Source organism: Molothrus ater, chromosome 14 (assembly GCF_012460135.2).
Source record: "Molothrus ater isolate BHLD 08-10-18 breed brown headed cowbird chromosome 14, BPBGC_Mater_1.1, whole genome shotgun sequence".
NCBI lineage: Eukaryota > Metazoa > Chordata > Aves > Passeriformes > Icteridae > Molothrus > Molothrus ater.
Genome location: NC_050491.2, coordinates 13,475,639 through 13,500,223, shown reverse-complemented (window position 1 = coordinate 13,500,223; position 24,585 = coordinate 13,475,639). Strand labels below are relative to the sequence as shown.

The 24,585-nt window shown below is 48.1% G+C and overlaps 1 protein-coding gene across 1 annotated transcript; it reads left to right on the top strand.

Moving 5' to 3' along the window:
• The first annotated feature begins 1,539 nt into the window (after nt 1–1,539).
• LOC118698838 (translation initiation factor IF-2-like) lies at nt 1,540–23,988 on the top strand. The gene is made up of 4 exons (XM_036402382.1): nt 1,540–1,569; nt 1,918–2,439; nt 14,930–14,987; nt 23,090–23,988. The coding sequence occupies exons 1-4, from the start codon at nt 1,540–1,542 to the stop codon at nt 23,986–23,988; spliced, it is 1,509 nt and encodes a 502-aa protein (XP_036258275.1).
• Nucleotides 23,989–24,585: the final 597 nt, after the last annotated feature.

The following is a 24,585-nucleotide window of genomic DNA, read 5'->3' as shown; positions in this document are numbered from 1 at the left end:
CTCTGCAGTGATGCTCTCAGGCTACCCTCCCATTGCTCAAGGGGCCAGTGCTGGAAAAAGCAATTGGCAGTCAGGAAAGAAAACCACATCAGGCCTTTCATGTTTGGAGATACCACTTCTAAAGGCTCCTAAGTCACAGATAGCTGGAAACCAGGACTGCAGCTAGAGAGATACCAGTTGCCCAGTCTTTTCATTCTTCCTTTAGCATCTGTGCTGGTGAGCCCCAAGTGATAGAGTGCTGGGTCAGCCAGCCCCGAGTCTGACCCCGGGCAGATGTTCCAGATGTTCTGCTCTTCAGTTAAGCCTCAGAACTGACTGCAGGAACAGCATGGAACCAACACACCAGGAACACCTAAACTCCAAGTTGGTGTTTTATCAGTCCTGCACTCCACAGGCAACTGCTGCAGTGTCACAGAGACATCCCTCAGCACTGACCACTGTCAGACCCTTCACTCTGGGCTTCTGGGAGGAGGCAGATGTGCAGTTATGTTTCCCCCCCGCAATAGAACACAGAGGGCATTTCAACACCGCTGCCTCCGCTTGCAGAGTCACTGTCAAAGGGAAGTCCATGACCGCGGGGCTCTGGCTTGCAGCTCGCCTGCTGGGTTGCTCAACAGTGACAGTTGGGTTTACATCAGCCACCTTTCTCTGTGGCAATGAAGTGCTTCCCAAAGACCATCATAACAGAACAGAAGGAGGTTTCTGTATAACACATCTCTGTCTCTCAGTACATGAAGTATCATGCTGGTAGGCCACCTCATAGTCATTACATCAAACCTCCCCTTTTGGGACACAGAAGTTGTTCACAGACATTGTGAAAAAACATCTGTCACAGCAGGATGACCTGCTTCATCAGACCTCTTCAGAGTGGCACAAGAAAAGCCAAAACAGAATTGTGTGGGTTGGTACAACTGCCAACGAGTTTGCAAAAGTGGGAACTCTGATTTTCATAAGCATTGCCTTGGCTGCTGCAAGGCTTCTCACCCTCCCCAAGAGGAAAACTGTACTTTGAGAGGCCACAGCCCTCATAACTTGGACGGCCTTTTCTTTTCTTTTGGACTCTTAAGAGATTATTCATTAAGTCTTATGCCTTCACACTATAGCTGAACTGGGCAAGAGCATGAAAATACATGGAAGGAAAGAGGTTATATTGACCCTCATGGCTTAATCTTATCCCAGGATGTGAATGAGCTTTAACAACACTCAGACTGAAAAGTTCAAATGTAGACACAAATGTCTCTTTCCAAAGCAGTTTATGGAATATTGCACAAATCCAACACGGCACATAAAGGTCTATTTTAAGCAGCACCCTAGCCTTATCCAGACAGTGAACTTACACTTGGCACCAAGAAAGACAAGAAATTGCCCATCAGAGCACATGGCCTGAGTTAGGAGTTAGTGTTAGAGCTCTGATTATCCGCTGAAATGCCCACAGGCAAAGAGTTGGGCCATCCATCTGCCTGCAGGGCTGGTCCGAAGGGCTGGCAGGGACACAGCCCTTCTCGTGGCTTTTTTCTGTAAAAGGCTGAGCAAATGCGAATGTTGAATCTTAAACCTGGAGCAGACCGGGTAACTCGAGGCAGGGCCACTTCTCTGAGCAGGTAAATACCCAGCCCGATGGGCAGGCTGGGCAGGGACACGGCTGTTCAGCAGTGTCCTGTCGGGAGAGCCTCAGCTGGGATTTGGGCAGGCCACGGAGGCAAGTGTTTAAAAACTGTTCTGCTGTGTATCAGAGGTATGTGTTATATTAACGATTTAAAACTTTTCGGCAGATACAAAGTCAAATTTAGCGTGACTGGTGCAAGGAACTGGGGAGAGACACAGAGGGAGAGACGCTCCCAAAGTCACCGGCCCACCGGGGAGAGCGGCGCTGTCTCCGGAGGTTGCAGGGGAGACTGAGCTGCCCCGGCTTCGCAGAGCCGCCTCTCGGGACCAGATCGGGCCGGGCTCCCCCCAGCCCAGAGCGGCTCTTGCTCGGGGCAGGGCCCGGAGCTGCGGCGGGGCGCGGCCGGGCCGGGGCTGCGGTGGAGCGGAACGACCAACGCCGCCCGCGCTGCCGCCCGCGGCCGTCAGGTGTCGCTGCCGCGCCGCTCTCCGCCCGACCCGGCTCCAGCCCCCGGCCGGGCCCCGCTCCAGCCGCGGGCGCTGCTCGGCTCCAGCCCCGGACCCTCGGCTGCAGCCCCAGGTCCTCCTCGGCTTCAGCCCCGGGCCCGGCCCGGTCCGGCCCCAGCCCAGTCCGGCCGGCCCCTCGCTGCGGCCGCCAGGAGCGCCCCGAGGAACCCGCTGCCCGGCGGGGCCGGCGGCCGGCAGAGCCCCGCGTTCCGCGGCGGGTGGTGCCGTGGAGGCTGCGTGGGAACATTCTTGGCGGTCCTGGGCTCGCGGCCTCTCCAGGGAGAGGACTGCTGGTCAGAAAGGGACAAGGACGACTTTCAGGCGGGGGTAGGGGGGGCCGGTTTTATTTTTAAAATCCGCGTAAAAATACTGCAAATAAAGCCCGAGCCGGCTGACGGGCCCGGAGGCTCATTCGCAGTCAGCGCAGGGCAGTCCCGCTCAATTACTGCTCAAAGCTGCAGCACCGAGGAAATCCTTGTGCTGGGAATTGCCTTCCTGACAGCCCTGCTGTGGCCCTCGATATCGCTGTGTCAGCCACAGCTCTCTCCTTGGAAAATTCTGCAGGGCGTGCCATTGTCAGTAATGGCAAGAACCTGGTTCTTGTCAGCCCCAGACCATATCCAGACTCCCACTGCTCTGCCTGCCATCTCCATCCCTGTCCCAGCACTGCTGCCAAGCTCAGGGACTGTCCCTAAGTGTTTCTGGGTACTGTGTGCACAAAGCTGATGGCAAACACCTGCCATGGACCTGATTCCTGGGCACCACGTGCCTCTGCACAGGATCACAGTGACCATCTTTCCCCCACTGGTCTAACTTTGCTTCCTTCAGCCTGACCCAGCCAAGTTCTTCCCGGCTATCTGGCAGTAACAGTCTCTCAGGTTTTGCAGGTGTTTCCAGTTGGGGTGAGCACTGTAATGAGTTTCACGCTGCTAATGCCTTGAGACAGGAAACTTGAGGAACAAAAAGGATGGGTGAGTGACAGACTGCATCACACAGCCAGCACCGGGGGTGTGGATGTGGCATTGGTCAGGCTGCAAGTGAGTACTCACCACTGGAATGTCCCACAGGAAAGGGGCTTGTGCCAGCCCTGGGAGGATGCGAAATGAGGTGAGGAACTGGGCTGACCCACAGGCAGGTCACATCCTGAGGAAGGGGAACCCAGGGAGAGCAGGGACAGCAGGTTTGCCTGGGCTGGTAAGAGTGATGGCAGTTGCAAAGCACAGTGGAGCAAGGGCAAAAAGGGAGACATTGCTCTTCAAGAACACCCGAGTTGAATCATCAGGAGTACCTGCACTTTGCAGTGGGAGTTGGAGTTCCTGTAACCATGTGATGGGGAGAGCCAAGGCTGGTGCAGACAAAATATCAGTGCCTGCTCTCTAGCTGTGTGGCCATGCCAGTGTGCCTCACTCCTGCAGCAGAGCCAGAGCTCCCTGTGCATCTCTGCCGGGCTCTGGCTCCTACCCCTGGGGTCCCACAAGTGTTCCTGCTCACAGCTACACAGAGGTTGTTCATCCCCTTTGAGCAGCTCCCAAGTCACACTGTTACTGGTGCAATTTGTTGATGAAGATGTGGTTTGCAATGCCATTTTCTTAGGGAATGAAATATTTTGTTTCTTTACTCAGGGACACATTTATTTTTTTGCTTTAATCAGTTTTGGGGAGATAAATAAAAGTATATATGCATACTGAGTGTGGCATGTTCCTTCTCAGATTTCCTTTCATTTACTTGATGAAGTGAGAGGGCTCTCCAGTTTCTTTACATATATAACATTTTTCACTTGCAAAAACATGGGAAGAATAAAGTAAATGCATATTTCAGATACTTTTTCCTTTCAGCCCTTGGTTCTTAACCTTTTGCATCATGTGCCCATGGGAAAGATAAAAAGTATTTCTTACTTCATGTGACCTGAGAATTTAGGGGTCTTCTGTCTCTTCAACCTTTTCTCAGTTTACACAGACACACACAACACTTCCCTGCATGTACAGTGTGACAATAGCTTGAAAGCAAGTTTGTCTTCCTCAATTTTTTTTTTCGCTCACATAAAAAAGATTGGGATCATTTCACTTCTCACAAAGTCCTGGCTTTAGCCTCTCTTGAGCTTGCCCCACACTGACAGCATTTGGTTGGACTGTGCTTGTCCCAGACCTTGCTAGCAGTGGCACCAGGCAAGCTGCCTGTCCTGTGAGAAGAGAGGTCCTGGTGGGTCACTGCAGTGGAAACTGTCTCAGGAAGAACTTGAAAGACACAAACCCCTAAAACTTTCTGCATTTCAGCTCTATACCAATTTAAATACATTTGCAACAAAGTTCAACAAGGTCCAGTAAAGGCTAAACTGGCACAGTGGGACTTCTTCCCATTTTCTTTCATCCTGTCTTTAAAGGAGGTTTTTTCTTCCAACAGAAAAGCTTCTTCCCTCCTAACCTGCAGCCCACAGCATGGCACAGCCTTGCCCTGAGGAGCCTGGATCACAGAGTCAGCCAGCCAGCCTGGTGCCCTCCCTTGGCCATGGTCCAGCCAGTGCCACCCAGCACAAACAAGGGGCAGGTGATGTGGGGATGTGCCCTCGTCCTGCCCAGCAGCTGGAGAAGAGGAGGGAGGGCAGTGGGATGAAACCCAGGTCCTGTGGGGAGCAGCAAGCTCTGCCCACACCTCTGAACAGAACAGAACAGAACAGGCCATTGCTGAGCCCCAGGATCAAACAGCATGAGTTTGCTTGTGCCCACATTACAAAGCCCTTGAATCCACATGTGGAGCCTTTGTGTTCATAAAGAATAAGCCTCAATTTTTCATGTAGTTTTTTTTTCAGTTGAAAGTATATGGAAAAAACCATATCCCATGCTGCAGTTCATCTGAGCAGTGTTTGCATAGCACGGAACTGTAAGCTTGCCCATGCTGCCTATTGGCAATTGTTCCTGATTTATGATATTGTCCAAACAGTGTTCAGGCATCATTTAGGAGAGTATTATTAGCAAAGGCTAAAATAGTGCCAGGATGTGAGCTAATAATTAAGTAGGATAGACAATCACTGGTCCAGTGCTGAAGCTTTTAAGCTGAGAATGTTTTGTTTACACCATAGCCACAGCCTGGGAATCAGTGGAAACTGGAGGGATGTGATTTGGAAGATATGCAGTTTATACACTGCTCTGCCAAGTGGGATATCCCATAGCATCAGGAAACCTTGGTCCTTCCAACACTGCACTGCTTCTTCTTTTTCAGTGACCATCAGCTGCCATAACATAATTCAAGCACTGTAATTTTTATATTCTTATATAAATAATCACAAAATCAGTTCTACTACGAAGGCTGTTTTGGTTCAAAAGAGGAACACGAAGTGTTGCACACTGTGTAGGGGTTCAGGCATGAATGGGATGCAGTGGATGTGCTGGGTCTGTAGCAAGCAGAGGACTGGCACCTGGAGAGCAGGAGGAGGCTTTTCTCCAAGGACTGTAACAGCATCACAGGTAGCATTGTGGTGCCATTCTTAGAGATTGTGGATACTAAAGCAACTGGGATCAGGGCTGCATGCACTGATAATACAGTTTTGAAGGGCTGCCTTGGTTATTCTTCAAATGCCCAGGAAGTTTCTTTGCTCCTGCTATTTGTACAGAATACAAATACTATGGGAGCAGTATTGGGATCAGGAAGGAATCAATGTGGCTTATTCCTAAAATCAGGGTGGTCCACATTTCCATGGAAAAGTAGTCAAAAACATCTCAAGGTCGTTAAATTAAAAGAAAAGCATTTGAGAATAAAGACTTTTCATGTGGTTGGAAGTACATTAAAATCTCTTAAACAGCTAATTTTCTTCTCTTGAGCACAGCAGAAATTGCTCATAGTCAGTAATTGATCCAATACACTTCACCCTCTGCAAGTTTTCTGTTCTGACACTCCTCCCCACCATTTTCTTTATTTACTCACTGTTTAAAACTATTTGTGTTTCCAGTCTGAGATCACATCCTCTGCCACAGGCAGCTCCCAGCTGGGGAGCACAAATCAGCACCTGACCTTCCTAGTGAATACACCTGGCTCAGCTAGGGTGAGACTGCCAAGGGTCTGCCTTTTCCGCCTGTCCTTCCCTAAATTATTATTTGTTCTCAGCAAGCTTTACAAGATTTCTTAGATGTTTCTACTTGTCAGTTGTTCCAGGGACTTTTAGTGAAAAGCGAGGGTAGAAGAAAATCAAACTGGAAGACTACAAGGAGATGCCTTTACTCCATGGCACCTCTTCCAAGCCTCGCATCTGAAGTGGGAATATTCATATGCATGGAAGGTACTTTGGCCTAGCAGAAGTTGGTTCCCTGCAGCACATTCCTGAGCTGCAGACTGAGCCCAGACTAACATGATTTAAGTGGCAGGGCTTCCATCCCCTCACACTGGAAATGCTGCCAAGGTTTTACAAATCTTGCTGTTAGGGCATTTTTCTTACTAGGTTTCAATCTTAAGTATCCGTTTGCACAGTTGCATCCCACTAGTTTCAGATACAAGCTAAAATGAAGAAGAATGACCTGAAATGAAGCCAAGGGAAATGCATGAAGTGATGTTTGCAGAGTACATTGATAGAAGGGGACAAAATGTCCTTGGGAAAACAAAGCTGATTGTTAAAAACACATTTCATGATGCAGACACCAAAGAAGTTTTATAACTGCTGTGAAGTCCCTATGTAGTAACTTCATAGTGCAGACCTGCAAAGTGCTCAGGGTAGCTGAGGGCAGGGGATTGCAGGGTGGGCATTTGGATCTCGTGGGTTATCAAGCAGCCCTGTGCCTGCCCCCACCCAGCTGGGTCATCTCCAGTGCTGGGCATCCATCCCCACAGGGATCTTCTGGACCTGCTGGCTTGGGGAGTGCACAGACAAGTGGGGGGCTTCTAGGAGCAAGGCTCAAACTCAAGAAAAGTGCATTAATCTGACTCCAAGTGCCTGATTTGATTGTATGAGAGCTGAACAGCACAGAAGGAATTTTAGTGATGCTGCACTGGAAATGGATTGCTAGCCTAAACCCTGAGCAGAAGATCCAAGCCCAGCAGCATCTGACAGTAGCTGTGATTGGTCCACATATATCTGGCAAACAAAGAAGAGTTCTAAACTGATTTAATCTTTCCAGCTTATTCTAATAATCAGGTTAAGATGAGAGCCATGCTGTGGACGGAAGGAAGGTCAGCAGAACCCCAGTGTCTGTCAGGTGAGAGAATTAAGTGAAGAAGATGGATAAAGAGGAGAGATTTGGTGAGGGTGATGGGAAAGAGGACAAAAAAAGTTAATACCAAAACTCAATAATGACAAATTGAATGAAGTGAGGATTTCTTAGTGAGTGGAGCAGCACCAAAACAAAGTCTGAACATGCTGGGGAATGACTGGTTCTGAAACCTAAACCATCCAAATCACTGCCAGCAGTTTTCTTTTGAAATCTTAGCTACCAGGGGGAAAGAACTGGGCAGAATTGCAGAGGAGGAGATCCAGAGAACCTCACAAGCAGGTACAGCACAGATGGCTGTGGGCTCTGTATCTTTTAGGTGATGTATTGGAGTTCTAATGGCAGCAACATGTATAACAAATGAGGTCACCAGACTAATGTTATTACAGCAAGTTCCACATGAATTAATCATGTTTGAGCCATGATAACAGAGGGTTGCTTAGTGTATTATCTCTGAGGCTCCCATCTCTCTGGCACTTGCTCTTAAGCCAGATGCCTTGGGATGGGGCATGGACTGTTTTTTTCAAAAGAAAGCAAGCATTTCTTTCAAAAGCAGACTCATTTATTCTGTTTTATTCTTGGGTAGGTCAAGCTTTGGTAGCAGAAGCAATCCCAAAACTGCAGTATGATATTTTTTGTAAGGTTTTATGTTGGGTTTTTTCCCCTCTTTTCTGTGGAAGATACTGAAAGGACCCTGGGAAATTTTCCCCCACCAGCCTTCTGGTTTTGAGATAAATATAATCTCTTTATAAAAACACACTCTCACATAGCTTACAGCAGCCTTGTGCTGGATATGGTGTTCACCATAAATCACACCACCTCACTGCCAAACCAAGTCTAAAACAAAGTGAAACTTCTTAGTGAATGTCCAGCTTTATTTCTGTCCTCAAGAGCAGGAAACTCATGTGAAAGGTTTTTAGTAGTCCTTGCACAAAAAAAAAAAAGGTTTGAGAGATCTCCAGATAAAGGTTTTCCTGAATTAATACACACATAGGTTAGCATACATCAATAAATAGAAACTCTTATGACCATGACAGGGAAAAGCCATGCAGGTGTGGAGCTGCTTGGGTGCCTGTGTGTGACATTGATAGGTCTGGTCACAGCACTGGCTTCCAGTGTGGCCATCCTCCCTGATGCTGGAGGGCTGCCAGGCTGCTACCGAAGGAATGAGAAAATAAAGAGAATGAGAACTTTGACCAAATCCCTGGTAACCAGAGAAGTTGTTAATTGACTTGCACATCACAACAAAAGTTGAAGTCAGGTTAATGGCAGTGGCTTATCCATGGGCTGTTTTTCTCAATCTGGTCACCCCAGAATCACTGCTGTGCTTTACTCTGCAGTACAAAAGATGTCTCTGTGGCTCACATGTAGCAAGCAGGAAACCAGCAGGAAAGAGTGAAGATTCCACAAAAATTCCACCTTTTCCTGTATTACTGACTGTGCTGATGCTTTCTCTGTTCAGTTCTTGTTTGGCTCCTGGGCACTCACCCAGACTCACTCTCTGGCAGAGACAAAAAGTGCCATTCATGGACTGAAAATTGGAGCTTTGGTTCTGGGTAACCATTTGGCTGACAGATGTTTCTGCTTGCCTGTCTCCATCATCGCTTTTTCTCCAACTAATTCCTGTCCTAGGAAGTGTTTGGCACTAGTGCAAAGAAGGAATGGGGGAAACCCACAAAAAATTAAAAACATTTTCAAAGCCTGGGGGTGTGAATTTCCAACCTGTTGGCTGATGATGTCAGGAGGGTGTGCCTGCACCTCCAGGTATGGGTGGGAGCCTGGCTGCTGGGGATCTTTCATGTAAGTCAAAGGCACAAGTTACAAAACATCTCCCAGCTCTTGTTTCACAGGTCAGGAAGTGCCAGCAGTCCAAGGGTTCAGAGAAATGCTGTCTGACAAAATGTGCAGAGTTGAGCCCTGGTCCTACAAGATGAGGGACAAGCTACCTGCAGTTAATTTGGAAAAAAAGAAAAGAAATAGAAAAAGAAACATACAAGAGATTTCTTTTGCTTGCTTTTAACTGTTTGGTTTGTTTTCATATTGTTTAATTTCTGAAATGTTTTGACCATTGTGCAGAAAAGTAAGAAAACAGAAAGAATTGTTATTTTCTGTGTTCATTTGTCATGAGAGTCACAAAAATCCATTTCTGAGATTGTTTTATTCCTAACTTATGTCTGTTAACTGTACAGTGTCTCGCAATGATCCCATAAAATCCTTGGGAACACGGACAGCAGAAGAGCTGCTCATTCTGCCCAAATGCCAGTGTGACAAGGGAGGGTGTCACAAGACTGTCACATCACCAGCTCTGTGACTGGCTCAGAGCCTCTGACCCATCTCATGCACACAACTTGTGCCTCACTGTGTCCCAGGGCTCACACAACAATGGGGTTTTTTTCCCATCAGTGAGGCTGATGGGCCTCACTGTTCAAGGAGGGATGGTGGCAAAGTTCTGTATATGGGCATTGCTGCATCTTAATAGAAATATTTTGAGGATTTCTGACTTCCTGGAGAGGTCTCTAAGCTGCTCCACCTTTGGAAGCACAGGACAATGATGTTAGAGAGTAAGATTAAAATCTTGGAACTTTTACATGCATTTTTTCAGAAGGAGTGAGGTCACAGGAAAATTACGTAGTTGTTGGAAGGAGACTGGGACTGTTTCGAAACATTTGTCATTTTCCTACAAGGGATTTTTGCCACCTCGATAAGCAGCTGTCCAAGGCAGGAGGCAGTTCAGGGGAACACTTTGATGACACTTTGGCTGATCTGCTCCTGCTGATGCTTCTAAGGGCGAGACGGTTTTGCAAAGCTCCTCCACCCAATTCAGAGCCCTGTGACTAACTCCCCTGCACAGAGCCCATTTCCTCAGAACAGCAATCACAGGCTGCAGACAGCAGCCTGGTCCTGCCCCAGTACAGCCAGCACAGTCCAGCATGTCTGAGGGAGCCTTAACATGGGTGTGATACCCAGCCCAGGAATTCCAGTGTCACGAAGTAATTATTTGTAATAACTCAGAGTAACAATTTCCATATGTAGGACTCAAAAACAAGAACTACAGGTTGGGAGATAGATACAGCTTGTTAGATGAGAGCAGGATTTCCATGTCCTTTAAAATAAGATCTGTCCTGTTTTCTGTTTTGGTCTCCCCACCAAAATAAAATCAGCTGCAAACAGATGTGTCAGTGAGCAGAGGCGGAATTATTGCCAGAGGTGTGAGGTGGGGAGGGTTTGACATGGACTGAACTCTCAACACCATGATCATACTTTACTGATTAAAGAGCCTGAACAGATGCATCTTTCACTTCCAGTTTAGATTAAAACCTTGCCTATCTCCTCCAGGTCGGCAAGTTTGGTGTTCAGGCTCTTTCAGGACTGTTCAGAATGTAGAAATTAATAGAGTGAGACAGACACAAAGTGAGGTGTCCCTAAAAACTTCCATGCAAAGAAGCCTGTGTGCTTCCCTGCATGGAGGGATGGGATCTTCCTTTGCTCATCCCTCAGAGAGTTCCTTTGTCCAGCTGGGCAGAAAAAGCCAGGAAGGTGAAGGTTAATGCCAAGGACGTTATTTAGCTTGAATGGTGGCTTTTTTCCTCCTCCACCCCCCATTCCAACACACACACACAAACACACACACACAGGGTCTGGCACACACACATCCTGGAGCAGGGAAAGGAATTCCCTGCAGGACAGCAGGACACAGGCCAGGACCTCAGATGATACCTGCAGCTGGTGAGTCCTTGCCCTCACCCCACAGAACCTTCAGCCCTCCCCAGTGCTCAGAGCTGGGTCAGCAGCCCCACACACAGACCTTGCTCTGTTCCTGGGCTCAGCATCACCCTGGCTGTGGCCAGCACGAATCCTCTGGCCCCCAGCCAGCCCACAGAGTTTCTTTCCCCCTTTCTCTGCCAAAGCAAATTGACTTGTGACACCTTCCCTGATGTTTTCATCCTTTAAAGGGTGGAAAGCTGAAAGCCTGGCTTCACTGCCTTCACTTCCATGGCTCCTTTGTGCTCTCCCACCTAGATGTTAAATGAGCTCTTTCAGGGAGCACTGGCCATTGGAGTCACTGTGGGCAGGCAGGGGCACACATGTGCTGCAGCCCCTGCCAGGCACAGCCCAGGGGGAGCAGTGCTACCCCAGCAGTGCATCCTGGCTCCTCTTGCTCCCACTCTCCAGCATTTCAGCTCCCTGGGCCTTAGCCATCCTGCTGTTTTCATTTCAGAAAATCATATAACCTAGTTCGATCATGCCTTCTCTGATATAAAACACGTTGCAGGTTTTGACTGAAAGATGAATAAGAATTTTTGTGCCCTGTAGATCATGGATCTTATGGTCATCTAAAAAAAAAATTTATAATTTCACAATCTCAGATAAGACCGTGTCCTGACAAGTGGATACCTTCTTCTACTTCCTGCACTTTAGCAGAAATCTAGTCCACATATACACTACAAGCTCACCTTCTCAATCATACATGGTTTGCAGCATTCTTCCCAAACAGAATGACAAAAGGCATGTCCATGAGTGAACTCCAACTCTTCTACTCCTGACTCTTCTATTGACTCTTCTACTCCTCTCCTTGCATGAGACTATGAGGGACCACCTTGAGACTTGTGCTTATGTGGAATATAACACTGAGGTATTATAACAATCGAGTCAATAATAAACTGTTTAATAATAAAGGTGATGCCAAAACCAGGTGGGATCACCTGACCATTTGTTTTGCTAACAGAGGCACAAAGGACCAAGTCCAAAGCCCAGTGGAAGGCACCTGTGCACTCAGATGCAGTGCAGTGAACTTGGGTGTGGCCAGCAAATCCATCCCCTGTGCTGTGACAGTGGCCAAGGTGCACGGCACCAGATCTCTGCACAGGTGATGAGAACAGCGCCCTCTGCCCAGATCAGTGCAAGGAAAGTGCCTTGCCAGGGTCTCCTCTGCCTTTTTTTCAGAGCAACTTGCCCTGTTTCCACAGTGGTTACCCATAGGAACTTCCTTAGCTGCACAGTACCGTGGTGAGAGCATCTCAGCTCTGTTTATAACAAATTCAGAGCCTAGAGGTAAAAGAGCCACAAGACACCAGAATGTGTCATCTGGCTTTGGAAACTGGGAAACAAAGAGCTTCTAAATATGCAGGGACCTCCCTGTGTTCCTGGGACCACATAGCAAGAAGACAGAAAAGCCCAAACATATACAGAGAGGAATGTCTGCCCTCCTCCCTTTCCATGTGCTTCAGCCAGGATGTTTGTGCAAGAAGAAAGCCAGTTGAACAATAAAACCCACATGTCAGATGGGGAAGGGAAGTCTGGAATCCAGCACACCAAAAGAAAAGATTGACATGAGTTCATCCTCATGGTAAGGTTCCCCTCTCTAATGAGGATGCACATCACAGCATCTGTGATAGGGGGCCAAACTGATAATTGCAGCAGTGTGGTACTTGGCACTTTGAAATTTTCACCCAAGAATTGTGAAGCACTTTACAATTAAACTTAAATATATCTTTATATGAGATGAGAGGGGCAGTAAAGAGATAGCTTTGCTTATTTTGAGTGTGAAAAACACATAATTCCATCACAAAACAAACCAGAAGTCTCTAATTCACCTGGACATGGTGTTTTTAATGAATTTTAATGCCCAGTCAGACTACAAAGCCAGAGGACTTGCATGTCTTCATGCTTAGTACGTGTTCTTATGACCTTTTTTCATAAGAACATACATTTTTAGTAGTAGAAATTATATAAAACAATGGAACACAAGAGTCCTCTCTTTAATAAGTATTACTAACACCTCAAAACATGGAGTGGGAAGGAAAGTATTGTGAACCAAGTCTGGCAAACCATAAGATGAAGTGAGGTCTGGGCACTGGGAGGTTTTACATCTGAGTACTTGCAAATTTTCACCACATTTTCATCAGATTCATTAGTTTTGGTTGGAAGAATGTTGGCCTCTCATCTGTCTGTGTGGCAAAAGTCCTTGCTAGGGTTTCCTTTTACATATAACACCAAAGTAATTAAGCTCCTAATTAGTTAAACTTTGAACAAAGTTCTGGCAATGTCTTCTCTGGCAAGGAGAATCAGTAGCTCTTACTGGACTGGGGCTGTCAGACATTTCCAGACAGCAGCACTGAGCACCTCTCAAAGCCTACAACTACTCCTCCTGCTCCAGGCAGCTGACAGAGATGTCAATGTCCCAGAAGTGATCCCAATGCAAGGTTTCCCTATTAAAACCATCTCCAGGGCAATCAGGTTTGCCACATGCCCATGGTCCTCACCAGTCTCAGACAGCCGTGGTGTACCAAGGGTTAGGGCTGGTGGATTCAGTGCCCTTCACTCCTGCCACTCTCCCAGCTCAGGAAGGGCTGTACCAATATCCCTTGCCAAATGTCCCCAGCCAAATGAGGAGAGGAAGAGCTTAGAGATACAGATGTGGAGTCTTCAGGTTCTGTGGCTTCCCTGCTGTGTTTATTTGCTTCTGCATGTCTATAGCCAGCTTGAGTGAGGGACTGCTGCCCTGGCTGAGGAGTCAGCAGCTGGGGCTGTTACATTGCCAGCCCTGGCACTGACCACCACAATTTGGCTTCTGTCTGTCCTTTACTTTCAGATTCTCTTTAAACTGGCATGAGCTGGTTTCCCAGCAGCAGCAGCAGCAGCAGCAGCAGCAGCAGTAGCAGCAGCAGCAGCAGTGCTGACAGGGTTTGCGTGATGCTTGAAGATCTTATCCCAGCTTCATCTCAGAAAGTGGCACATGTATTTCACCCAGCCAGCTCCCAGTGATTACCAGGGCCCCAGTTGTCCTTTCCATGCCAGAGTCTGATGACTTTGGGATCAGGCTGTGCCTCACTAACAGCTCCTGGCAGCACTGATTTCACTGGGTCCTTTGCCCTCTGTGGCATCACTGATCCTTCACCAGCAAGGTGCACCCTGCTAGCAAAATACACCAACACTAAGAATAAAGCAAGGAGCAGGTGTCTTGTAACACATTCCTCTGGGCTCTGTATGGAGCTGGCAGTGCAGTGGCAGGGTCTGGGAATTCTGGAGATGAGGAGGAGTAAGGGAAAACTTAGATTTGCTGTGAAAGGGCTGAGAAGCTCTGTATTAAATACTGGACTCCAGGTTATGTTTGGCCTCTCATGAGCAGACAGTGGTAGAGAGCCAAAAGTGTTCCCAGTTTATGACTGGCACAGAAGCTCCTTATGGGGAAGTCCTGAGGAAGGAGCTCAGAGACACTGCTGGAAATCTCCTCTAGTCCAGTGTGGTCCTGTAGGCTGCAGCTTATCACAATACAGAACTGCTCTGTGCCTCCAAATTTGCTTTTCTAAGGGAGAAATTGATTATATGGGCAGGGTCCTGCTTATGCTCTTATTTCTGGTGGATTTTTTTTGTCACCTACTTCTACTAAGATTTACCTTTTGGGATCAGCTCCTTGGCATGCACAAGCTGGTGTTGTTTCTCTGTCTGCACTGAAGCTGTTCTGCCTGTGATTTGTGTAATGCAGACTGATGGTCTCACATGGTCATCACTGGTCCTCTCCAGCCCTTTTGCCATCACCCTCAGCAAGGAGATCAAGTGCTTTAGCACCCATAAAGACATTGCCATGTCATTCTGATCCCCATCATGCCCATGCATTCTTACAGACCAGGTGGATGTCCCAGGATCTGCTGGAGAACTCCTTGCTGAAGCTGCCCGTGCCAGGTTTGTTCTTGCAGAGCAGAGCACAGAGGTGCTTTGCAAACATCCTCACAGCCTTTGAGCAGCACAGGGCATCTTGCCACCACCTATTCCAAGCCTGAGTTAGCCTCTTCCTCTGGGCCCACAGGCAGGAAGTAGTAGTGTACAAGTAGAAGCAATCTGGGGTGAAGACAGCTCTCCTGTGTTGTCTGTGTGCCTGCTCTGAGCAGGATTACTTCCACTCCAAATGTGTTACTGCAGGGAATAGACGGGAGCTGGGTGGGGCTGCAGGGGCTGCAGGGACAATAAAAGGAAATGCCTCTGCTCTGCACATGGTCTGGAGAGGGAGGGTGCTAGTGCCAGGCAGGAGGGGATGTTGTGCAACACAGGGTCCAGAGGGGAGGCAAAACCAGAGCAGAAGAAAGTATTTGAGAGAGAGTGGATGTGTGGGTGTGTGGGTGGTGTCAGGGGAGTGGGAAGGAGACAAAAGAGGCTGTGTATGGCTGTGTGTGAGAGGATTGCAAAGATGAGATGAGAGGCAGAATGTCTGTGGGTGGCATGGAGAAGGATGCAGCGCCTGCTCTGTGCTGCCAGACAGAACACTCCATCCCAGCTGCTCTGACCACCTTTTCAACCCGATCAGCCACACCCTTATTTTACCCTTTTAACCCTCTATATCCAGTGTCCTTGTCTGAGGAAGAAAAACTGTGGTATAAGGGTCTGGGTAGGGTGCCAAGGTTCAGCAAGAGCTGTCCATCCCTTCAAGCAAACAAGCAGCATCTTTTCAAAGCTCCCTTGAGCACACAGAGATGCTTCAGAGTTGCTGTAGTGTTGAGTCTGGGGGTCATTAGAGAGCAAACTCTCCAGAAATGTTTCTGCTGATGTTTGAGTCACTGAGCCATCTTCTTACAAAAAATATTCACACATATCAGTGTTACCAGAGGGAAAACAAAAGCTTCATCCCTCATTGCAGTAGCCTTCCAACTACACTTCTCCCTATAATTTCAACATTTTGCAGTTCAAGTTTTTGCTTCTTCTGTTTAAAAAAAAAAAAATTGGCTTGGTTTGGAGACTGCCTGACCCACATGGCTTAGACCAAGATGCAGCTGACCCCAACATCCTGAGGTGCTAGCAAGTGACATTTGAAATCAGAACTCTCTCTAAGCCAGGTTCCTGAAAAGCATGGGCAAAGAGGTTGATAAATAAAATTAACAGGTTTGAAGACAAAGTAGAGGAAAGAAAAAATCAAGCTTGCTCATAAATATCCTTCAGAAAGTGAAAACATAGAAATAGTGACCTAATGGGAGGCTCTGCTCAGAATTCCAGAGGATCATGGTAATCTGATATGTACACTGACTTCATGAGTCTGGAGTCCTCCTGAAGAATCACACCACAGCCACACACACTTTGTCTTAGCCCCTGCATGCCATCTCCATGTCCTGCTGTTACAGCTCTGGCTTGTAAAGGGTTTCAATTTGCTTTTTTGGTAGACAGTAATTGCCCTGAATCAGCTTCAAATAGGAGAAAAAAAAGTTTAAAAAAAGGCAAAAGGAGCCCTCAGAGGTCCTGAGCACTATGCCTAGGTGGTGATCTCATGGCAGTAATGACCTCAGAGGTGTGTTTGGCTTGGTTCAGATTCACAGAACTGCCTCTTGCCAAGGATATTTTAAGTGGGCCAAAAACATCTGTAAACACACCCATCCAAAAACACACATAATGGGATTCATGTTAACTCACATGTGCTCCTCTTGGGAGATACAGGGTCTGCAGCCACTGTCAGCCTGCTGGTGCTGTTTATCTCACAGCTCAGTTTATCTCACAGCTCAGTTTATCTCAGTTTATCTCACAGCTCAGTTTATCTCAGAGCTCAGGTGCCCCAGCCCACAGCTCACAGACAGTGAACTCAGCCCATCAGTTGTAACCTGTGCCATGCAATACACGTCTCCTGTGGAGTTTCTGATCCTGGATCCCACATTGGGGGACTATTCCCAGGTCTTATTTCTCTTATTTCAGGTTAAAATAATTTTTAGGTAAGTCATGTGAGCTTCGCTGTGCTCCTCATAACTAATCCATTTGAAACAGGAAGGAAGGTGCTCCTGGGGTTCCAGTTTTCCAGGATGAACACTGTGCTCCTCACAGCATGGCTGTTTGATGACTGCAGTGACTGCAAAGAGCTGTGGGTTGCCCCTGCAGAGCCCTCAGAGCTCTGCCTGCTGACATTCTTGGTGCTCAACAAATGCACTGGATCATTTTCACAAGCTGCTGTGCATTCCTCTCCAAACACACGTGGGATGCACTGATTACCTCCTTCTCCAAAGGCTAAATCATGTACACAGGACTAAGGCTGAAAGCTGGCAAGAAGAACAACCCTGTCTGCATAGGCAGAATGCTTCCATGGCAAAAACTCATACTCTCAAAAGCACATATTTTCCCATAAATGGCCAGTCACAAAGAACCAGCAACCACGAGCTGATGTGGGCATAGGGAGGAGCTCTAATGTCCATTACTGATGAGGAGCAGCTCTGTGACATGATTGAACTGCAGGATAAAATTGTGGGTGACTTCACAGGCAGTGCAATGCACACTGATGGTACTTGGGGCCCTCAGCTAGCACACAGGGCTTGGGACTTTCACCTGCCCCCCAGCCCTTGGAGGACACAGAGCAACAAAAGCCCCTTTTTAGCACACTCATGTTTTCAGCAGCTGCTGAACATCCAGACCAAGCAGCACACAGCTCTGACTCCAGCCTCTCTTGGGCACTGACAGCATCTGATGGGATCTCCTGACCTGAACAAACTGCCTTTGAGGAGATAGAGTGTACTCTAACAACCACAGTGACTCCTTTTAAACTATTTCAGAAAATACACAGCCTTAATCACCTGTTTAAACTATATTTCAAAAACTTTGTCACATAGGGCCATAGAAAAGGCTCCCTGAGCCTGCCAAAATTTGGAATATTTTCTCTTGAAGTGACCCTGTTTCAGTGTACTGTTACAGCAGATACCAGACACCACCAAGGCCAGATCACACTGTAACATTTGCTGTCATCCTGAGTTTGCTTCCACTGAGTATTTGACCTCATATTTCCCATGCTTGGTCCCTCTTAAGAAAGGTTGTTTTGTTGGTATGGAATCCCAATAGGTATTTTCAAGTTCAAGGAAAGTGAAAAGAAACAAGCCCTAGCCCCCACTGTGCAATCCTCCCCTCTGCACCAATCCTGGCTGTGCTTTTTTCAGCAGGCCTCTATCAAGGAGGGATGAAAGGCAGAGTTCAGGACCAGGTCTGAAACCTGGACTTAATCCAACAGCACTAAATCTCCAGCTGCAATGATGTTACATTGCAGGAGACAGGAGGGTGGAACCTGGAGGGAAATTATTACCAGTGCTTGAAAGTTTCCCCTGAGTGCTTTGGGGCCTCTCTTAGAGTTTTGTAGTGGATCTTAGCAAGGCTTACTCTCCATCATTGCATGGGACAAGTCATTGCTGCTTCAGTGTTTCTGCTGGGTTGTTTTGCATGAAGAAGACTTCAACATGAGCTTCACAAAGCACAATTCTCAGGCAACCTGGCCTTTGTTCAGGAAAAAAGGAAGTCACAGGTCTGTCAGCATCCAGGGAACTCCTGCCTTTCAGCTGTCCCAACAAGACCCAGTGAATGAGAGCAGGGAGATGGGAAGGTGCTCTTTTCAGCTGGAATTTTCTGATCTTCTATTCAACCTGCGATTAAGCAGTCCCAATGCAAATAGACATTCCTGCCCTTTCAAACCAGCTTTGTGTCAAGATATTTCCAGGCAGGCAATGACAAGAACAGGCAGGGGAAGAGAGCCTTCCTCATGCCATTGCTATTAAAGATCTAAAGACCTGTTCTCCAGCTCTTTCCTTTTCCAGTCCCTCCCACATCTCTGCAAAACTGTTTGGAAAATACAGCTTTGGTAATCCAGAGGCTTTCTCCTCTCTCCTCTGAGTCTGCAGGACCTGAAACAGAAGCAAGACAAAACCTAATTATCACATTGATTAAATCATGGCCCTGTCTCACTGGGTTTACTCATGTGATTAAAGTTCCATTGAAATAGAACAGGGGGCAACCAAGGAGTTATCCCACCAATTTCAGTGGACTGTGGATTTTTGCATGGTTATTTACAACTAACTGATGATTTAACCCTGATGGAACTGGCTGGTCTTGTGTGCATGGAAATGCAAAAGATGAGATCACAAAAGCAGCAACACCTTGGCCGAATAACCTTGGCCAAAACAGGAGTGAGGTGTTTTCCAATCCTGCAGCAAGACACGCTGTGTGTTTGTATTGCAAACAGGCGCACAGCCCCGAGCTGGGGGGAGAGGAAGGCTGTACCTCTGGGACAACCTGTGTCTGTTGTAAATACATTTTTTTGCCTGACCTAGCAGCAAAACTATGTGTCACCCCACTCTAACCAACACTAGGCAGGCAGTGAAGCAGCAAGTCAGTCATGAGAGATCCTAAGGCTGAGGGTAAGGAAGGGTAAACAGTGTCATGGGAAATACATACCTGATATGGGGGTTCAGAGGACTGTGGCAAGAAATCATGCTGTAAAACTGACTTTTTGCCCTGAAGGAGGAAAGAAAAAGGAGTATCTGCCATTTAGAAGCATAATCCTTGCAGTAGCCTTCATGCTCTTCAGACATGCCTGATCATTGTGTAGAAACCCTGACAGTATTTTCAGCCCAGAATGAAGCTACAACACACAAAGGAACCAGGCAAACAGGATGCCAGCAAGCCTTGCTAAAGGAAACACCATGTAAATCAGGGAGAGGAGGTCACAATGACTATAGAATGTGTTACTTCTATAGAAGGGGCCAGCTCAACCTTTGGCTGGAGTAAGATTAAGCCTAGGCAACTGTGTTAAATGATATTGTGTGGGGAGGATGTCATGGGCTGGCCTTCACTCATCAAAGGTTACCATCCAAGTCATGGCACAGGAACACATATTTTTTTTTAACAGATCTGACCCATGCCCCAGATAACCCAGTCTCCTGCTCTCAGATGCAGTCCATGTCTTAGTGCTTGAAGTTTTAGGGTTAGGGTTAGAAAAGGAGGGTCCTCCCTGGTTTCAGCTCACTGACAGAGCAAGGCCAGACTTGATGAAGTGTCTCAGCTAGTTCCCACGTTTGTTCATCTAATTAGGGCCACTGGACATCAGAGCATTTCATGCACAGGTAGCAGTGTCAGCAGCATGGCAAGCCCTGAGTCACGCTATGTGTTTGCAGCACTGTAGTATGGAAAACAAACCTAGAAGCATGGTGGAAGGATTTGTTGATCCTGTGTGCTGGTAGACTCTTTCAAATAGTTTCTCTTCACTATCAAGTAATAAGTCCAAAAAATGAAGGATATTCCTATTGGTGGATGAATGTTTTCCTTCTGTCAGACAGAGAGCTCATCCCTGCTGCTCCCACAGCAGCGTCACGGAGATCTGACAGCAGCAAAGTTTCCAGCCCTGTCCCATAAACAAGCAGAGTTTTCCAAGCCCTTCCCTGCTTGCACTATGGTCTGAAACAAATCCATAACCAGCAAAAGAAACAACTGCATTGGAACGGAATCCCTGGGCTTATTATTCATTTTCTAATGTGGGTGGAGCCAGAGGTGTGGAATTGGGTTCCTCTCTGATGCCTCCCATGGGATAATGCACAGTTTGTGTTTCTCCAAAGCCAGTGATTTGGAATAACAGTTGTCAAGTAATTTATTTTTAATGCCCTTTTGAAAACAAATTCCAAACTGTTGGGGTTTTATTTTTTGGAGGGTGCTGAGTTCTTTCTTTAATAAAACTTTTTAACCCTAAGAGCTACAGTTGTAACAAATTGGTTTTGATCTGTTTACTAGTGGGCTTACCTGCTAGAAAAGGCTGTTTCAGTGGAGCAGTGACATTCAGGGCCCCTTTGAAAGACACCAGGGACCTAAAGACCATTGATGCTGTCAGATTTCCAAGACTAAATTCCTCCCTATAATATCCAGGCTTGCAGCCAATTTAGCTGGCTTGGAGCAGTTGTAGCTTTAAAACATGCTTGATGTGTATTCAGATTTCAAAAAGGAAAAAAAAACAAACAAACCCAGCACTGCAGTGATTCAGAAAGATACACAGATGATGGAGCAGAGCAACAAAGTCAAGCACAAGCAGGCAAAGCCAACACAAGCAGAGATGACCTTTCTAAATTCCACAGCCCTAATTCTGCTCCTTGGAAAGAGTGCCTGAGCATTTGTACCCCAGCCTGATAGAACTATTTCCTTTCTCCATATCTGATTCCCTACATGGCTGCTGTGATACCATAAAAAATAACTTGAAAACAGAGTGGGCTATTTATGATTCTTTTTTATGAAGGAAGACTCACTGTTCTTCAGAAACTGGTCATTCATGGATGTTTCTTGGGCAGGAGGCAAAGAGGAGGGAATATGATTCTCTGTTTAAGTTTGCTAAAAAATTCAGGAGAAATGTTCCCATTGTTCCTGACACATTTTTCTGACCTATGGCACACAGATATCCTGAATCCCCTTTCCCATGCAGTGGAGATAAAGGAACACAGCTGAAGTCCACCCAGCTACCAGTGGTAATAAAATGTAATAAGGTTAGAGGTTCTACAGCATTTTTATCTAGTATAATAAGTGTTGTTAAACTCAGAATTCAGAGGAACTTACAACTGCAGAGGAAATCTTTTCTGCTCATGGATTAGGAAAGAGGTACTTTGGAATGAAAAGATCAAGAAATTTTATCCATGGGAATCCTTTGGAAAAGGCTGTGCCATTTTAATTATTTTATTGTTGCTACAACAGTAAGCAGAACCATATTGAGACTGTGGACACTAGACATGGAAAAATATGGATGAAAAGCACTAACAAGCGCTGGTCTTGACTGCAGCCTTAAATTAGTCTGTCCCAGTGGTACCTTTTGCTTACAGGAAATGCCTCCTGAGGTATTTCCCAGGAGAATGAGAGCTGATGGGGAGGGACTGCATAGTTTGGAATACTCCATGAATGTGTGTGAGGAGGCGAGGAGGGGCAGGGGGTAGGCGGGGAGGAGGAAGGGAAGGAGGGGACTGGCTGCTTTATTTTGTCTTTTTAAAGGCAAATCAGATTTATGGGGGGGAGGGGGCTACTCTTTCATTTTCTGAAAATGTCTTTATATATCCTACATTCAAAAGTACTTGTAAGGGTTGTTTAGAGACAGAGGAGATGTCATTCCCAAAATTTCACTACTTGTCAAATCTTGTATGCAGAGAGAAAACAAAAATCAGACCACAGAGTACCAGATGGCAAATACAGTATCCTTCATATTTCTTCATAGTTTTTAAAAATCTTTTGACCTTCCAAGACAGTCTGTGTGACTGAGATGTGCTTCAGTCTCGTTTTCTAAAGATTTCCATTTATTTAACACTTTAAGTAGTTGTTTGCAGGACTGAAACCTGTGACGTGAAAGAGATCAAAATAGCTTAACGTGGATTAGAGAACATTTTTCTCATGTAATATATCCCTTTCAGCACATCTCCAGAGAGGGTTTTATAGCACAAATATTTCTCAAAGTGACAGAACTGTGAAAGTGTGTGCCCTTGGTATGTGTTTACCTTGGAATAGCCTCTCAAGAGGCTTCTTTCTCAACGCAGACTTCTTCACAGACACAAAATTTCCCTGCACTGCAGACAGAAAACTTTCTAAAGGAAACTTCCTACACAACAACGACTAAAACCCACAAATGGGTTTGGGGGTGGGACGAGGGGGCAGAAAAGGAATGCACTCGGGTCCCTATTGCTTTTCCTGCCTTCTCTGTGATAACTGGCACTAGAAGCCGACATCGCAGACAGACTCCACTCTCGGCAGCACCAGACTGGAGCGCAGAAGGAGCTCGGGCCAGTCTCTGAGGGCTGTTACACCCCACTCTGCTCTCTCTGGTATGGCAAAAATCCCCACGAGAGGAGCCTTGAGAGTCCTAGAGTGGGAAACAGAGTGCTCAGGTGCTCTGGCGTGCAGGAAGAGTGGTCCTCCAGAACACACTGCCCGGCTGTCCCGGCTCCTGTCACTTCTTGGCTCTCCCACCGCGTTTGCCCAGAAAATCGGTCCCGATTTTCCAAAAGAGCGTCACTTTCTGGGTCGCTCTTTCTCCGTCCCAGCTCCGGGCTCCTGGGCAGCGCCCACCGTGCTCATCGCGGCCACCGCGAGCTGGGGCAGAGGCAGCTCCGGGGCGGTCTCAGGACCCCTCCCGTGCCCGGAGGGGCTCCCGGGGCTCGGCACTGCGGCCGTCGGGGCCGCGCTCGGGGCGGGGGCGCCGCGGCCCCGCCCGGCCCGGTCCGGTCCGGCCCCTCCCGGCCCCGCTCCGCCCTCCCCGCGCCCACTCGCCGCCGCCGCCGCTCGGGACCGAGCGCTGGGGCCGCCGGCAGCCACCGGCCAGCAGCCACCGGGCACGGGCCATGGGCCGCGCCGTGCCCCGGCCGCGGGCATGACAGCGCGGCCGCGCCCCGAGCTGCGCCGCGGGCTCCGCGCGGAGCCAGGCGAGTACCGGGCGGGAGCGGCACCGGGCGGGAGCGGTACCGGGAGGGAGCGGCACCGGGCGGGAGCGGTACCGGGCGGGAGCGGCACCGGGCGGGAGCGGTACCGGGCGGGAGCGGCACCGGGCGGGAGCGGCACCGGGCGGGAGCGGTACCGAGCGGGAGCGGCACCGGGCGGGAGCGGCACCGGGCGGGAGCGGTACCGGGCGGGAGCGGCACCGGGAGGGAGCGGAGCGGGTCGGCACCGCCGGGTGGCTGCGCTGCGGGTCCCGGCAGGGCTCGTTCAGCTCCCGGTGCCGGGGCCGCGGGAGCCTCACCGGGCGGCGCTGGACGGGCGGGTGCGGTGCCGGTGGTCGGGACGGGAACCACGCGCGGCTCCGGCAGCCCCGGTGCGTTCGCGGGGTCGCCGCTGGTCGGGGGAGCTGTCGGGGCTGCGAGCCGTGCGCTCGTGTCGGGACAGAGGGACAGGCACGGGAATTGCCATCGCTGCCCCGTCCCTTCGCCTCCCCGGCAGCAGCTGCTGAGCGCGGCTGGCGGCACCGGCTGCGGCCGGACAGGGGTGCCCGGGCTGCGCAGAACCGCAGCTGCCCTTAGTGATTTTTCAACTCAACAGAACAAGCAACAAAATGTGGTATTATCATAAGGTTAGCTTGAAATAATGGAAAATAAGAGGGAAAACTTTCCCAAAATGCCAGTTGGAAATTCTCAAACGAACCATCCAACACAAACAGTAGCAGAGTGGAACAATTTTCTTTGCAGGGAGTTTCCACTGGAATAAATAGCAAGTTCTGTTAAAAAATATAAAAATAAAAATTTGCAGCTAGTTGTAATACTTGTGATGCTTGCCAGGGCTGGAATGTGCTCTCAGAATCCTTGTGATCCAGACTGATGGTTCATTGCTGCTTTTGCTGCCAGTTCTTTAGAGCCACTTGCAGGTTCTACCTATGAGCCCTACCTAAGACACAGGTGGCTGGATTTCCCTTTACCTTCTGATGGTCTTCCATATTTAGAACATTCCTTAGCATTCATTTTCCTAAGCAGACCCCTGCCTATTGGTACCTCTGTGTCACCTAGAGTGTTGCTGTGATGTGGCAGCTCCACGTTATCTGCAGGTGATGGAA